The following is an 18,343-nucleotide window of genomic DNA, read 5'->3' on the forward strand; positions in this document are numbered from 1 at the left end:
TAATTTCCTTCTCAATAAAAAGAGGGGTCTTTTGTCCTTTCTAGTTCCAAATTTGAGGTTCCTAAGATCCCCTTCCAGTTTCAGGAACTAACTTATCTGGAATGTGAACAAAAATACTAAGCTATTTTCCCCATTAAAAGAACTGACAATGTACTCTAAACTTCCTTTAAAGCAAATCTCAGATCATGAAGAGAAAACTCACCAAGCAGTTTCCACTTCATTCAGTCTTTGTATATGGAATTCATTAGGTGATTAAAAATGGGTCAGAGTCCTTTAGGCAAAACTAAAAAGTATTACCAATCCTTGGCCTTTTCTAAAGGTGTGCTGGTAAATGTTTAACAACCACTTCTTGTAGGGAAGAAAGAAAGAAAATATTCACAATATGCTTTTAAAGTTTAATCTGCATTATTAATATTTTTCTACCTCTTTTGGACGTCTAGACAATCACCAAAATAATACATCACTCCCTGTTTTGTATAGCATTTGTCAATTTCTGATGTGTAAACACACTGAAAATTTAAGTCAACTTTCCAAAGCCAGGTCAAGGTAGCTCCAGCATCTTTCTTTTTTCTCCCAAAGTTCTTTGATCCCCTGGGGAAAAAAGATATTCATTCAGTAAGATACAGAACTGTCATTTGATAGTACTTACAGGGCAGAGTCCTGTGTTGAGCTTTGGCTTGGTTGAGGGAAAAGGATGTGGTGCTCTCTGTCCTTAGATAGATTCCAATCTGATTAACATAGAAAGGTTCCTGGGGGCCCTGAAGTCTTTGGGTTTGGTTGATAATCTGGTTTCTACCTCAGAGACATGAGCCCCAATTCCTAAATCTCAGCCCTAGCTTCAGTGATGGGGTTCATTACCTTTTCTCCACCCCCTTTCCTGGCGCATCCTGGAGTCTGAGTCTCTGTGTTCAGATAAGGAGCTGTCCTATCCTTGTGTTACAGGCATTGGCTTTGGCCATCAAGGAGGCCAAACTGCAACACCCTGACATGCTGGTAACCAAAGCCGTTGTATACAGAGAAACAGACCCATCTCCCGAAGAAAGGGACAAGAAGCCACAGGTAATGAATACCCTCTAGAGGCCCTAGAAGAGGCCCTTCCTTTGACTCCTGGTCACTCATGCTTAGCTTTGTTGTTGTTAGGCATCTCACTCTCTGTAACCCCATTTTAAGATTTTCTTGGCAGAGAAAGTGGAGTGGTTTGCCATTTCCTCCTCCATCTCATTTTGTAGATGAGGAAGTTGAGGCAAAGTGACTGGTCCAAGTGTCTGAGGCCAGAAGATGAGTCTTCCTGTTTTTTGGCCCTATAGTCTGTTGTATCACTTGGCTGCCCCATGTACAGTTAGTATTCCTCAATTCAGAGAAAATCACAAGTATCCTATATCCAGGGATGCATGGATGATCTCAGCCCTAGGAGAATTGCCTACTGTTAATCCTTTCAACCTTTACAACCTCACTCAAGGTTTTTTTCCCCTGGATAGACTTCCCGAACTGGGGAGCAACATGTAGGATGTCTACATGGTTTTATAGTTTTTATAGGTATAGAATTAAAGATATATTTTCAGACACAAAAAGGAAAGGGAAAGGGAAGAGGAAAAAAAAAGAAAACAGAGAAAGAAAAGGAAAGGCTAGAAGTAGGTCTCCTAGGTTCTACTCCTAGTTCTGCTGCTAACTCATCTAGACAAGTTCTATGCCTCATTTTCTTCATCTGTAAAATGAAAGAACTGATCTTGATAGCCTCAAAGATCCCTTCCAGCTTTAAATCCTGATACTGAGGTTACTCTTTCACCTCTATGAAATATCTTTTTTGCTCTGTCTTCTTCATCTAACATCCCCCCCCACTGTTGTTGCTTTCCTTTTTCTGTTCCATTCACAGCATGTCTTAGGTTCCACCCATCTCCCATTTATTCCCCCCTCTCCCCCAACAAACACGTGTACAAGTTCTTTCCAACAAGACTTCCCATTCTGGCATCCTCCCACTGATGCTGCTTCCACCTGTAGATCTGTGACAAGTTGATTTTACTTCTAGCTGCCTCTGTTCTTCTTTGGCAACCAAACCTGTCTTCTTTCCCTCCTCCTTAGGCTGTCATCTACCTTCTTTAATTCTTTTATGCTGTATCCCCACGCAGTGCCACCTTTCTCTTTTAGATCCCATTTTCTAGCGGTGTTGCCCTTTAGGATTAGCTTTCTTCCCTTTACTCCTTATTACAGCCTCTGACACTTCTCTCTCCATCTCCCAAGAATCATTTCCCAGCCTAAAGAGGGGTGGTTGTTGTTTTTTGTTCATAGCACTCCATGACTGGACAAAACAAATTGGGGAAAGTCAGAATCATGAGTTAATTTTCTTCTTCTTCTTCTTCTTCTTTTTTTTTTTTTTTTTTGAGAAATTTTTTTAAAATAACTTTTTATTTTCAAAATATATGTAAAGGTATTTTTCAACATTCACCGTTGCAAAATCTTATGTTCCAAATTTTTTCTCCTCTTTCCCCTACCCTAGACAGCATGCAATCCAATATATGTTAAACGTTGCAGTTCTTTTATATATATTTCCATATCATGTTATGCAAGAAAAGTCAGATCAAAAAGGAAAAAAAATGAGAAAGAAAAGAAAAAGTAAGCAAACAACAACAAAAAAAAGTGCAAAGATTATGTTTTGATACACATTTAATCCTTACAGTTCTCTTTCTGGATGTAGATGGCTTTCTCCATTGAAAGCCTATTAGAATTGGCCTTAATCATCTCAAAAATTGATGAGATGATGATGAGAGATGAGAGAAGAGTCACGTCCATCAGAATTGATCATCACATAATCTTGTTGTTGCTGTGTAGACTATTTTCTTGGTTTTATTCATTTCACTTAGCGTTAATTCATGCAAGTCTCTCCAGGCCTTTCTAAAATCATCCTGCTGATCATTTCTTATAGAACAATGATATTTCATAGCATTTATATATCATACTTATTTAACCATTGTCTAGCTGATGAGCAACCATTCAGTTTCCAGTTCCTTGCCTACAAAAAGGACTGCTACAAATAGTTTTGCACATGTGGGTCCTTTTCTCTTTTTTATGATCTCTCATAAGTCATCATTAGAGAAAGACCAAAGAACAGTAGAAAGAACATTGGGTCAGTTGTCATCAGAAAAGCTGGGACTCACTACTTAATACCTATGGGATTTCATTTTCCCCCTTTATAAAATGGGGGAAGAATGTGAATCGGGTGATCTACTGGTCATCTAACAAATGATACTTAGTAGTATTAAATAGAAACACATTCCATTGAGCTGCAAATTAGCGTAGAAGCCACAAGTTAGTATTATGATATATATTTTTTTTATTTATTTCATCAGATGGGAATATGGAAATTAAATGGGAAATCAGGAATATGGATTTGATGCCATGCCTCTGGTAAATTAGATAGAGCCCTGGACTTGGAGTAAGGAACATCTGCCTTCAAATTCTGCCTCTGGCATTTATTTGATGTATGATTCTGGAAGGGCCAGTTGATCCCTCTTGTTCTTTACCTGTCAAATGATGGGATTCAACTAAATGACTTCGACTTTCCCCTTCCATCTTTAAATCTATGATCTTTAAGAAGATCTCTAAGAACAGCCTTCTTAGCTCTAAATCCTATGCATTGTCCTAATTGGTTCTGTTAGTGCTGGGAGAAAGTGTGGCTTTCTCTTCTCTTCCTTGCCTAAAAAAAACTTTTTTTTAGTTTATTTTATTCGAAAAAACAGACTAAGAAACAAAAAAAAAAAACAGAAAAGAAATACAAAACAAAAGAGAACATTGTCATGTGGCCAACAGGATATCAGGGATGATTCAAAACATATGACAATGAATTACCAGATCAAGAAAGTACATATATTAATAGAGGAAATTATATTCATGAATGTCTATTTTTTCTTTACTTTCTTGTAAATTGCTCTTTGGTTCTCTGCTATGGACCTTATTGCTTTATTCTTTTTTTCCTTTTCATTTCCCCCCCCCCCCCCCCCCCCCATCCCCAAGCAAGCTACAGTTAAGAAAAGATATATCTATGTGTACATACATAGATATATACATATATACACACACACTCTCACACACACACGCACACGCACACACATACATACACACACATCTTAACTATCCCTGCTAAGTCTTTAATTAAATTCTACTCTATAACTTGCCTTGTTATTAGTTAATCTCCCCCCTTCCAAGGATTCCTCCCTTGTCTTCATCCCTTCTCCTTTGCTTCCCCATACTCCCATCCCTACCCCCTTTTATTTCTTTATTGACTTTGGAGGTCATCGTGTCTTTGAATGAGCATTCAGATTCTACCCTACTCCAAACACTACTGGAAGGATTGGGATTAAGTTCCTGCAAATAGTTCCTGTTTCTCAGGTTTTGAAGTCTTTCAAAAGTACCCCTGATGCTTCTACCCCTTTTTTCTTTGGGCATATTAAGGTAGAGGGAATGGTCGCCAGACAACTCTTCCATTGGAGGTATCTGTTACTATGGACACACCCCTGGTTAGCAGCAGGCCACGGGCAGTGATCAGATTATCTAGAATCAGAATACCATGTTCTCCTGAGCATTCCACAAGAGGTGAACCTTTGCTCACAATAGGAAATTAGACATTAAGAGGAGGGTGAGGCAGTGGAGAAAGATTTGACCTAGAAGTCACCTTTTTTTTTTTTTAGTCTCACCTCTGCCCACACACTTTGTATGTGACCTTAAGCAAAGTTGACATGATGGGGGCCTCAGGTGTCCACTGTGAGAAGGAAGGATCAGGCTCCAAATCCTATGGCTAATTGATTATAATTGATCTTTGAGGTCTCTTCTGGTGCAGACATTTTTGGGATTATGACATCGATGATAATAATGATGACATGATTTATATTGATAATATAATTCACATCTCTGTGATGCCTGAAAGTTAGCAAATCATCTTCCTCAATCAAGAGCATTGCCTCTGTAGTTTGAGAACCTGACTTCAAATCCTGCCCACTGCTCATGAGTTCTTCCTAATGTGTAGAGTGAGGAGGCTGTTCTGTATTTCCCTTCTAGGTCTTTTCCATAGGATCTATAATCCTTTATGGAGGTAGCAAAAGTATAATTATCCCAGTTTTACAAATGAGGCTCTTTCTGAAGCATCTCAAGTAAAATGATTTGTGCAGGAACATAAAGTGGCTTGAGTTCTTTATGTTTTAATATTTTCCCTAGTTACATGTAAAATAATTTTTTATATTTGTTTTTGCTTGATCTGAGATCAAAATTCTACCCCTGCTTTTTTCACTTTAGGTGAAGCATAATAGATTCTCCTCCAGCCTTTTACCTTTACTATATCTCTGCTTTAAATGTGTTTCTTACAAACAACATATTGTAGGATTCTGGCTTTTAATATCTGCTTCTGTTTTATTGGAGAGTTTATCCCATTCACATTCACAGTGAAAATTACTAACTCTGTATTTCCTGCCATCTTATTTTTCCCAAATATAATTTTCTCTTTCCTTTCCTCCTTTCCCACCTCCCTCAATCAGCATTCCCCTTTTATAACCTCTCTCCCTTTCTTATCCTTTTCCCCTTCTACTAATGTTCTTCCTCTCCCTTTTCTTTTCTTTTCTCCTTCTCTATAGGGTGAGAAAAGTTTCTCTATCAAACTAAACATGTCTGATTTTTGGCTCTCTTTGAGCCAAATCAAATTCTGTATTTGAGGATCAGATTTTCTATTCAGCTCTGGTCTTTTCATCAAAAATAAATGAAGTTCCCCAATTTCATTGAATGGCCATCTTTCCCCCTACAAGATAATACCTAATTTTGCTGGATAATTGATTCTTGGCTACAATCCAAGCTCCTTATCCTCCAAAATAACATATTCCAGGCCCTTCAATCCTTTAAACTTGAAGCTACTAGATCCTGGGTAGTCCTGATTGTAGCTCCTCAATATTCTAATTGTTTCTTTCTGCCTGCTTGCAGTACTTTCTCCTTGATTTGATAATTCTGGAATTTAGCTACAATATGCCTTGGACTTTTGATTTTAGGGTCTCTTTCAGGAGGTGATCAGTGAATTCTTTCAATGGCTATTTTATTCTTTGGTTGTAGGACATCAGGGCAGATGATTTCTTGAAAGATGATGTCTAAGCTGTTTATTCATAATGGTTTTCAGATTGTCCAATAATTTTTAGAGTGTTTTTCCTGGATCTGTTTTCCAGGTCAGTTGTTATTCTGTTGAGGTATTTTACATTTTCTTCTATTTCTTTCTTTCTTTCTTTCTTTCTCTTTTCTTTCTTTTCTTTTTATGGTGGTTTTGTTTGACTGGTAGTTGATGCCTCTTTGAATTATTTATTTCATTCGTTCAATTCTAATTTTTAATGAATTATTTTCCTCAGTTAGCTTTTTTTATCTCCTTTTGTATTTGGCCAATTGAACTTTTAAATGAGTTGTTTTGTTCATTGGATTTTTTTCAGAAATTCTGTTTTTCAAGGAGTTGTTTTCTTTTTCCATTTCACCAAAACTGTTCTTTAAGGAGTGATATTCTTCAGACAGTTTCTGTGTTTCCTTTTCTAGAGCTTTCATTGCCTTTCCCCATTTTTCTTCTAATTCTTTTTTAAAATTCTTTTTGAATTCTTGTAAGAGAATCCAAGAGATGGAGACCAACTTATATCACCCTTTGAGGCTTCATCTGGAGGCCCTTTAGTGTCCTCAAGGTTTGAAGTCTGTTCTTTCCTGTCTCCATAAAACCTGTTTATGGTCAGAGCTCTTTTTGCTTTTTTGCTCATTTTCTAAAGGTTGAGGTCTGCTCTTAGGGCAAAGGGGATAGTGTTCCAAGCTTCCTCACAGGTGACAGTGGCTTCACACTGCCTTGGGGCTGGTACTTCCATCTTCCTTCCCATGCTGGGTGGCATGGCCAGGTCCTGATTATTATTCTGGGGGGTCAGCATCTCACTATTTGCCTTCTGTACTTGTGTTGGTGGTCTCACAGCTAGCCTCCTGATACACTGGTTTCTGAATCAGGGCAGAGTAGCCAATACTGCTGTTATTTTAGCTAAGAGCCTCCCAGTAGATTCCTCTGTCATGTGGAGGCCTCTCTGCCCTGGATCTCTGGGCTGTACTGAGCCATCTCCCCCACTGCCCAATTGAGACAGATCTTTCCTGAAGTTTTTTCAAAATATCTTCTGCTGGAAATTTGTTTCGCTCATTCATAGAACAATAGTGTTCCATCATAATCACATCCCACAGTTAATCCAGCCATTCCACAATTGATGGATATCCCCTCAATTTCCAATTCTTTGCTCTATGACTGAATTCTATAACTATTTTTGTACATATAAGTCCTTTTCCTTTTTTAAAAATCTCTTTTGGGATTCATGCCTAGTTGTGGAGTTGTTAAATCAAATGATTTGTGTGATTTTATGGTGGCTTAGGTTCTTGACCAGAGGATTTAGAAGAGGAGGGACATTAAAGTCCAAGGCCCCCATTTTACAGATCAGCATACAGAGGCTGAGAGGGATGAAATGATTTGTATGAAGTCACATAGCACTAGTGCTGGGATTCAATCAAGGCTGGACCTATTAATTCCTTAGCTCATCTCTTTACCCCTACAGCAGAAGTTCTTCACGTGACATCCATATACTTTAGAAAAAAAATTTTTTTGATTATTGTATATCAATTCACAATCCTATGTAATTTATTCTATGCATCTAAAAGTAACTGATATCTCATTGGATAGAGCACTATGTCTGGAAATCAGGAAGACCCGATTTTCAATCTGACCCAGATGTTAATAACATCCATCTCTCAGGGAGATTGTGAGAATCAAATGAGAAGATTTGTAAAACTAAATAGTAGAAATGCCTGGCACATAGTAGGTGGTATGCAAATGTTTATTCTCTGAGAAAGGGTCCACCAGCTTCACCTGCCAACCAAAGGGGTCATGACATAAAAAAGAATAGGCCGCAGCAGGATGCTTCCCTGTGATCCTGGGGGAACATGAGCCACCTGAACCTTTTTACTCAACCAAGAAGTAGAAGGCCTCAGTTGGGAATTTGGCAAGAAAATAACCAGAGATGGTTAACTAACTTTGCCCTTTTGTTCCTTTCATTTTTTTTTTAAAACTTCTTTTCCCTTCTGATCTCTGTTTTCTCTTTCCCCTTACACTGAACTTTCAGGAATCTTGACCCCTGTGCAAAGAAGTTGGCATCTCTATTCAAACCAACTTGGAGAGCAGTTGAGGAGAGGGCCTTCACACTGGATTCCGCGACTAGACACAGACAACCCAGCTGCAATGTTCCGTCCCTGCTGAGAGACTACAAAGGAAGAGCATATATATGTATAGATATATATAGGCATATATATATATATATACACACACACACACACACACAGCAAACAGAACACAGCCTTGCACTGCTACAGAAGTTGGGGGGAAAGAAATCAAACCAACGGCTAAAGCAAACCAACCAACCTCCTACGTTCGCCTTTGCAGACAAAAAAAAAATTGATGGGATTTTTAAGAAAAAAAATAAAAAGAAGAAAAAAATACTACCACGATTAACAGAAATAAAAGCCAGGCCCCTCGTGACATCGCAGCTGCACAGCAAGCCACAGGCTCTGCATATCCTGTCTCGCGAAGATTCATGTGTGATCCACTCCTTCTTTTCCAACATTTGTCACCCATATGTATGAGGGGAAATGCTTTGCAGCTAAGAAGCTCCCGCAAGAAAAATATCTGAAAGAAGGAAAGAAGTTCCCCACTGACCAAAGGAAGGAGTTCTTTCTTTCTGAGCCTGACCCTGGGCTCCGTGGCTAGTATCCAGACCCCTCTCTCCGCTCTCCCCCAAACTCATGCTAGTCTTGACGTACTCTCTCACTACCATTGCTCCACAAGTTCCTCTCTCCTCTCCTTGTCGCCCCCTCACCTCCTGTGTTCCACCCAGGGCTGCCCAGGGAATTGTGGGCGACTCGTCATTGGAAATAAAAGAATACTGGAGAGACGAACCCGAAGAGAGGAAAAGTGGATGCTGCGTGTCTGTGGCTTCTCACTACAATGGTGCAGCCCATCGGGGGGGATTCATACGGATGTGCTTTTAAGTTATGTATATTATATATAACAGGGAAAAATATTAAAATAAACAGTGCTGGTAAGTATGATGCCGAAGTTTTTAAATTATAATTCTTTGGTTGATGTATTCTGAGGTTCTTAGATCACACTGAAATCCCCCTCCCCAAGAGGCCTAGAGTCTGTGTGCAGGTTCTGTCTTGGTGGCTGAAGGGATCAGTGTCGTGAAACAATGTATGGTGTTTGTCTTTGGTGAGTTGGGGGGTAGTGAGGGACAGATCCTGGGGTGGAGGGCAGGGGTTTGGCAAGAAGGCAGCAGAGCCATTGTCTAGAATGTGCCAGTTAAAGGGGCCTCACTATTCTGTGTCCCCATCCCCACCCCACCCTCACTATTGGTGTAGCTGAATTCTAGAGAGGCCTGTTTTTTTGCTTTGGGAATGAAAGAAGTGGACTTGGGGCTAACTCACCTACCCTGGGACCTCAGACTCCTTCCCTAGGGTATAGTTTGGGATCTGGATCCTCTTTTTATGGCCACCTGCCTTTTCCTCCCTGGCCATATTTGTGGCAGGCCATTAGTCCTGATTCTGAGAGCTCAGTAGGGCTTGCTCTGGCCCTACCTCCAAGTCTTCCTAAAATTCACAATCTCCCTTCTCTTCATGTGCCAAAGGATGAGCCAGAGTGGCAGCAAGGTCTGGGGGGGCCCAGACCCAGGACAAGAATTGTCATGGATCACAGAGGACTTTAAAGCTCAATCTCATATTCTTGTTCCCAAAGCCCAAGTATGACCCAGTGACCTTGGACAATTTATTTAACCTTTCTCTGGGTTTTCTGATCTGTAAAATGAGGCAGTTGGACTAAATCTTTAACTACCCTCCAACCTCTAAATCCAAGCTGAAAATCAAGAGTCCTTGATCATTGGCTTCCTGCAAAATATTCTGGTTCCCCTACCCTCTTCTCTCTGCATCTGAACTCCCAAGCCCAAGAACAATGGAGGCTCTTCCTGGGCTGTAGCCATCACATCTGGTGTCTAGGTTTTCCATTGGCTGCTGGCTAGGGCTCAGTGGAGTCAGGGTTAGGGTTATGGGACCCCCTCCAAGTGGGCTGCCACAGGGTAGGGCATTAGGGGAGAAATGCCCCCACTGCACTTTAAACATCTCCTCTCACTCCACTCCCCAAACATATTTAAGTTCTACTGATCCACCTTCACAGAATCTCCAAGCTGGACAAGATCTCAGGCGATCCAGTTGTAATCCTAATCTGAACAGGAATCCCTTCTTCATCATCCCTGACAAACAGGGGTAGTGTGATACATAGGGCAGTTCCATGGCAACTTCCTTGTGGGATTATCCAAGTGTGAGTAGATTCCCTCCAATCCCAATGCTAGCCAGGAGGTGATAGACATGCTTCCTTTCTTAGCTCACTTTAGATAATCAGGTCTTTACTTCAGTGCCCTATCCCCAATACTCTAGATATGGCAAGAGGTCAGAGTACTACAGGGATCCTTTGGGTCCCACAGAGAGGAGGTGTAAAAGAGCCCTTTGTCTGGGTTTCCTGCCCAAGAAACTACCCCTGCCCAAGCTACCTATCTCATGTGCTAATGATTGCTGTAGGCTCTATGCCCCCTGTGTTCTGTGATTACTCTTTCTGGAGGGACTCGGGGTGCATGTGATCACTGGCTGAGTCCATTCATTGGCGAAATCCAGACAGTCCCATCTTTTTCTTCCCCAAACAGATGGGAACCAAGGGATCAGGACTTTTTGAGGCAGTGAAGCTGCAAAATAAAGCCATCGGCTCTTAGCCCCACATGCCCCCCATGGAAATGTTAGACACAGACTTTGCCTCTATTTCCTCCCTCCTCCATCCACATTTTTTTTTTTTTTTTTGCTCCTCTCAGAGGCAGGGGAAGAGAATAGGATCCCAGTCTTGTCCATCACCAACTCACTCTGTCACATTGGGCAAACGACTTCTTCCTCTTTGAGCCATGAAAATTGGCCAGGGTGGGGGGGTAGATCTGGTAACCCCCAACACTCCTCCAGTTCTAAGATTCTGTGAAGCCTTCTCTTTTATTTCTCTGGATCCCTTCAGGTTGAGGGTGCGGGAAGTGTCAGTGCCTGTTAAAAATACCGAATCCTGCAAGCACATTCCAAGACTGGCCTGCAATTGCATGAACAACGACACTATAAATAAATTATTTTTTTCAGAAGCACCTTTGACCAACCAACTGCGACAGCCTCCTTGTTCCCTCACTAACCCCCACTCCCTTGTGCTCCTCTCTACCCCCTTCCCCCAGTGCTCCGTGCTGTATGCGTGTGTGCTCTCTGTTCTTGTACTCAATAAAAGTGAAATAAATGTGTTTGATTCTGAACCAGATGTGGCCCCACCGCCTCTGTCTGTGACTCCAAGGATGTGAGCAGAGCAGGCATCTAAACTAGTAAGCAGTCGTATTTCTAGCAGCCTGGCAAGAGATCAGAAACCCTTTGTGGTGAGGTATAACTAACTCCCCAAACATTGGCAGACAGTGTGAGATTATCAGCAGGATTTAAAGGACAGGCTCACTTCTCTGGAGGCACCCTTCCCCATTCAGAACACTGGAGCAGGAGGGGAAAGGCCCCTAAACTTTCCAGCTCTATGTCCTAAAATCCATGAACTAAGTAAGGCTTATTCTCACTGGAGGCATTTGAGTTAAGAGAAGGGAGGGGATAAACAAGACACATCCACCTCCCTTGATCCCTATTTATTCTTATTTTCACATGATTCTATAAAGCCTAATTTTTTACAGGCACTGCCATAAGTAATAGGTGAGCTGCTGCCAAGAGATAAGCAAAAACTCTGGAAGGGAACCATAAACCCCATTCTGAGCCCCACATTTGAAGCCAATAAATATGGGTGCAAACAGCTTCAGTCATAGATCATGATGAATCTGAATCAAAAAGTGAAAGCCTAAATTGTGATTGTGGTCTTCTGTACAGAAAGGCATGTGATTCATTTTATTTTTTTCCTTTTAAAGATGAAACTATTCAATCTCAACTAAGAAGTTCTCTTAGTCCTTTCTATATCTTATATACTTTATTTTAACTGTCAGTTGCCTGTCAAGATTGTCTCTCTTTTTTTAATTAAAGCTTTTTATTTACAAAACATATGCATGGGTAATTTTTCAATTTTGACCCTTGCAAAACTTTCTGTTTCAAATTTTTCCCTCCTTCCCCCCAACCCCTACCCTAGATGGCAGGTCATGTGATGCATTTTTAAAAGATTTCCATCAAAAATGGCAAAAACAAGACAATATTTTGGTGTCCAAATAGGTCTTTCAAAGTAGTATAGCACAGGGGGAAGAGTGCTGAATTTAGAAGCAAAAGATCTTATTTAAATTATGGCTATCATATGCTACTCATATGAGTCAGCAAATCATATAATCTCTCATCCGTTAAGTGAGGGAATTGGACTAAATGACCTTGAAGGTCCTTCTAACTAAATCTAAGATATTATTATGCTTCTTCCTGGCAAAGAGAGGATCCTGGGTCCCTGAAATCTTATGCTGTGGCAGTTCTTAGTGGGTATAATCCAGCTTCACTGTTTTAATATTCATTTTTGTAAGATTTTGCGTTCCAAATGTAAGAAACAAAAGATCTTAACAAGAACTCTATTGACTCACCGATGAATTTGGGAAAGATTTATTTTACATTCTTGCAAGAATGGATATACCCCAGTTCCAAAGAATGAGAACACACCTACAGAAGCCAGGTCAAGCTTTGGTTATGGGGTTTAGTTAGCCCTACTTCTCCTGATTGGTCTTTCCAAGTTACCATTCTCACTTATATAGTATATAATATACTCAATTTTGAGCAAAATGTGACCAGAGCAGTTCTTTCTTTGGCACTGAAAAAAGGATAAGAAGTTGGGTTTCCGCAAATATTGTTAGAACCGGATAAGGGGAGAGAAGGGTGAAATATCTTGTTGGGATATCTCCAATCACCTGTGAGTTGAGGAACTGGTTAGATAACTAAATTCCTAACAAAGGGGATTTACAGTTAAACTGACCCAAACCAATTATGATCAGTGCCAAAACATAAGACTTTTTGAGGGGATTGTAATCCAACCTAATTGTTATTCAGGTGGTAAATCCGACCAATTGCAACTTTGATTGTATACAATCTAACTACTATTTGGATAATAAATCCGATCAATTGTATCCAACTGGCTTTTAAGTCTGACCAATATAAACCTTAAAGGGAGGGGTAAAGAACCGAGCTACTAGTATAAAGTTTGCTCCCTCTAAATACTATGTGTCTCATCTATGGGTACACCCTCCCTTCACTCTCCCCCGCCCATTTTCTTATTTAAGAAAATAAGTGAATAAAGGATTTTTCTTTCACTCTAAAGAGCACTGGTTGTAACACTATTCCTGGACCAGCTTGCAACTGGGGAAGCAGAGGACAGTGGCAGCTCGTCGAGTTTATTTCCCAATCCTGCTGAGCTTCATGTAGTCCTTTGATAATAGCACTTTGAGTTTGTACTGTTGTTCATGTCTACACTCTCCCAATCCTTCCTGGTCCAAGAGGGAAATTCCCCCTCCTTATCACCTACCTAGTCCCTGCTCCCAAGAAGCTCACATTCTTCATTCTTTTAGAGGAAATTACCTGAGGAGGTTAAGGGCAAAATCCAAGGGACTCCCATTCAAATCTAAACCTCCATCCCAGGTTATTCTTTGATATCCTTATAATTTTCAATTTTCTAATTTGTTTCATTTCTCCAATTTAATTTTCATAACTGGAAACCACATAAATAGTGATGTGGGTGATGTAGACATCAGATGATGGTAAGCCCCAAAAGTTGGGGTTCGGTCATATGAGGAATTCGCAGTGGTCATTCTTTTTGGCAAAAGGCACATGTATTTAGGGAAGAGTTATAGACAAAATGAAGGGATACAATAGATACCAGGAATGGTAAATATGAAATAGAGTGGGAGAGCATGTGAAAGACAAGTTCCTCAGTGGAACTCACAATTACCCAAGAGAAAGGAAACACCCCATGAGGTTGGGGCATGTCCTTAGCTAGCAGGCTAAATCCTAAAAGGGACTTAGCACCTAAAAGAGTTAACTATAAAGAGGAGAAGTGGGGTTGGGAAGCATAGTGAAGTTAGGAGAGATACTATATGGTATGGGGGAAGGTTAAGTGGAGAGACACCACAAGACAGAATGCCATGGCAAACAGCCCAAGGAAAACAGCAGCCATGAGATGGCCCATAAGTAGATTTTATAGGGAAAATTTAACCTCAGGGATATAGCTTGGCTTTCTGACAAGGCATGGCAAGGTGAAAGGTCTTGAGATCCCTACAGAGGAAAGTCTCAGGGGTTTGACATAACTTGGATTTCATTCTGGACCATATCCCCAGAAGGTAGGTCCATGGAGCTAAATTCTCAATTCCTTCATCCTGCTTGCCTCAGGGATTAATTTTTATCAGTTCCTCTGCTAATTACACTGAATGTTGAAGACCTCATCAAATACCCATCCATTTCTCATACAAATTTTTCCCCTCCCTCCTTTGCTTCCCCCTTCCCCAAGACAGCAAGCAATCTGATTATTACAGGTTATACATTTAAAACCTATTTCCATATTAGTCATGTAGTTAAAGAAATATCAGAACAAAAGGGAAAAACCATAAAAAAAAGGCAAAAAAAAAAAAAAAAAGGTAAAAATAATATGTTTCAATCTGCATTCAGTCTCCATAGTTCCCTTTCTGGACGCAAATGCCATTTTCTAACTCATCTATTGGAATTGTTTTAGAATACTGTATTCCTGAGAAAAGCTAATGCTATTATAGTTGATCATCACATAATCTTCTTGTTACTGTGTACAATATTCTCCTGGTTCTACTCACTTCACTCGGCATCAGTTTATGTAAATTTTCCCAGGCTTCAGAAACAATTTTTTAAAGAATTTAACATTATTCTAAATCTAAGCATGTTCCATCTCAGAGAGAGAAATGTTCAAAATGGCATAGTCCCATTATGCCTTCAGATATCTCTATGCCCCAAGACAATTTGAGGTAGCATTTATAAGACTCTTGATCAAAGAAAATGTCATAATATGTTAAAATACAATTTGTGTTAACATTCTATTTCAAGCCTCAAAAAGGACTAACTTAATAATCACTAAGTTCCTTTCTTGACTGAATTCCCCTCAAATATTGAAAGGATCTCTTTCCTTGCAATCAATATAGTAATATTCATTCTGAATGAGAAAAAATAGAGTTTCCTTTGGGGTGGATGGTGGGTGGGAAAAGGAATGATTTTAAGAAGACTAGAAGTACTTTGTTCAAAGCCTGTCTTGCCACAGTTAATTCATATCCCTAAAAAAGGCTTTTGTTCTTCTACATATTTTCCAATAGAGATCTGAAATCTGAAAAGGGTTTTTAGATTAGAGAAATCTTTTTAGAGAAACCAAAAATGCTTTTAATATGCTTCCATGAAGGAAAAGCAAACTGTATACAATACAGATCTGTGGGTTTCAGATATGATCCTGTTTTTCTGTTCTTGTGTGTTCACTTTGATGTGTGTTCAGTTCAGATTTTTTTAATGAAATTGAAAAAAGAGAGAAATGATAGAAGAAGTGGGAATAGGAATAAAGAGTACATGACTCCAATGTTTTTGGCACTTATAGATGAAGAGTCCATGAGACTTTACCCCTGACTAGATATTAGAGCAATTCCTAGTTCTAAATAAACATATGACAAATTCACAATGGCCATTCTCTTTGGCAAAAGACAACTTTATTTAGGAGAATAGTTATAGACAAAATGAAGGAATACAATAGACACCAGCAGTGGCAAATATGAAATAGAATTTGGAGAGCATATAGTTATGATGAGGTATAAGAATGTTAGTAATTCCTGAGAAACGCTAAGGCTAGGGGGCCTTGGGAGTGTCATTGTTTATGACACAATACTGGCTGAAAGAGAACAATCTGTTGGTCAGTAAGCCATAGAATCCAATGATGGGAACTACCCCACGCCCTACCACTCTTCAACTGTACCTCTAACCATCTTAACTTGGAGACTGAGTATGTGATTCTTTCACCAAACCTGCGACACTGACCAGGGGATCCTAATCTTGTTGGGGTGTTTTTTGCCTTAACAGACTAACCAGAGTTAGCAGAGTAAGAAGAAAGATGCCATTAAAAGGAAGACATTATGAGGAGGGGGAGAGAGAAACCTCTTAGTGGGTTTAGTCCTGAAAAGAACTCGGCAAAGATCTTCATTATCATATTCAGATATTTTATCAGGGAAATATAAGCTTTGGGGTTTCTCAGATATAAAGGCAAGATCTCAACTAGGAGGGTCAAAGAGCCAGATGGAATTCACTTGGCAGACCAGGTCCCAGACCTGTCTAAAATATGCCAATCAAGATAATCTGGGAAAGCTCACTTTTTTGTATGCAATCATGGTTGATCTAGTTTACATTATGACTGTCTAAACTTATGGTAATAAAACAGTCTGAGAAAGCTAAATTCCCATGTAGGTTGTCTCAAAGGTTGTTATGACTGACTAAAGATGCTAACTAGATTAGAGACAGAATGGATTGAACAATAGACTCTTAACTTCACATTATTCTATAGGAACAAGATAATTTGGGAATTGGTTATATCTGATAACACTCACTCAACTTACTATGAAAGATAGTTCACATCAAAAGGATGAAGGAGACTGGAGTCAAAAATCACTTGGAAGTTTTAAATCTAAGTAACTGAGAGAATCCATAAACTATAAATGTAAGAAAAAAGAAGTTGGAGAGGGGTGGGGCAGAAGGGGGTAACATGTTCTAATGGAAAGAATATAGGACTTGGAATCAGAAGACCTGGGTCCACCCCCCTATCTTTAACACTCATCACCTGTATATAACCATTAGCAAATTACTTCACCCCTCTGAACCTCGGTTTCCTCATATGTAAAATGTGGATAAAATCATAATCAATTTTGGAAGAGGTTTGGGAAAATGTATAAAAATACACTTATACATTATTAGTGGAGCTGTGTTCCACCTACTCTGAAAAAAAAAAGATTCAGAATTATGCTTAGAAAGAGATTAACCATCCATTTCCTTTGCCCCAAATATTCCACAGTTAGGCAAGTGCTCCAAGGAGTAAATTATAAAAAAGAAAATTTCTATATCCACCAAAATACTCATGGAAGCACTTTTCATAAGAGCAAAGAACTAGAAACAAATACTCAGAGACTAGGGAGCAGCCAAGCAAAGTTGTGGTTCATTAATATAATGGAATATTACCATTGCTTTGTGCAACATGATAAATATGAAAACAGACAAAGTGCAGAAAGTACACAGTGATAACAATGTGAAGGCAAAGAACAACATGAACAAAACAATCAAAATTAATATTGTGAAGTTATAGGGACCAAGCAGGGCTTCAAAGATGGGATGAGAATGATGGGATACAGCTTTTAGGGGAAATACAGCAGGGATCCTGAGGTTCCTTGATCTTAGAGGACTATTGTTCTAACAATCTGTCAATGATTCTAAAGTCTTCTGGCCTTAGGACAGCCCTACAAACAGTGCTGATAGTCAGATCAATAATCTGTTGGTCAGTGATGGCTCAGTATTCCTGAGAATACTGAATAGACCATCTCTCAAAGCTCCTATAAGCCACAAAATTAGCAAATAAGTAATATGAAGCTTTGGTCTCTCTAACTTTGCTTTATAAAGTTATCTTTTTTTCTCCTGGTTCTTTGCTAAATCCTTTTGGAATTTAGCCTGCTTCAACTGGCATTATAATAACAATAAACTTTGTCTCTGGACTAGGAGATGGGTTCAAGCCTGCAAATTCTTTTGAGATACCTCATAATACCGGTCTGTGACCCTAAACTTTTGGGGTCTCCTTTGAACCTCAACAAGAAGATACCTTCCCAACTTCTTAGAATAGATGAGGTATTCTGGGGTGGAACACTGGATGTGATTGATTCATTTGGCTGGACTTTTTATTCATCAGCACCCCTTTCTTATCTTTTGTCATAAGGAATGGCTCTCTTAGAGATAAATGGGGAAATATAGGTGATGTGAAAACAAAAGAGAGCCCACATTCATCTAGCATTTTGAGGTTTGCAAAGCAATTTACTAAGAGGTCCCTCACCAGCTAGCAAGACATCATCCATATATGGTATCTTCAATTACAGCAAATGGAGAAGTTTTGAATGCTGTGGATAAGTTCACTTACCTTGGCAGTATACAGACGAATTGATAACGAGGTTGATGCGAACATTGCCAGAACTAACTCTGTTTGAGACTCTGAAGG

The 18,343-nt window shown here is 39.6% G+C and overlaps 1 protein-coding gene across 21 annotated transcripts in view; it reads left to right on the forward strand.

Annotated features, from left to right (window-relative positions):
- EPB41L1 (erythrocyte membrane protein band 4.1 like 1) overlaps positions 1 to 11,410 on the forward strand; it is a 105,579-nt gene extending 94,169 nt beyond the window's left edge. For all 21 annotated transcript variants that reach the window (XM_031953936.1, XM_031953934.1, XM_031953939.1 and 18 more), the window contains 2 exons: positions 943 to 1,059; positions 8,151 to 11,410. In XM_031953936.1, the coding sequence (XP_031809796.1) occupies positions 943 to 1,059; positions 8,151 to 8,159 (126 nt within the window). In that variant the 3' untranslated portion in view covers positions 8,160 to 11,410. The remainder of the gene's footprint in view (positions 1 to 942; positions 1,060 to 8,150) is intronic.
- Positions 11,411 to 18,343: the final 6,933 nt, after the last annotated feature.

The sequence above is a fragment of the Sarcophilus harrisii genome, chromosome 2, assembly GCF_902635505.1.
Source record: "Sarcophilus harrisii chromosome 2, mSarHar1.11, whole genome shotgun sequence".
NCBI lineage: Eukaryota > Metazoa > Chordata > Mammalia > Dasyuromorphia > Dasyuridae > Sarcophilus > Sarcophilus harrisii.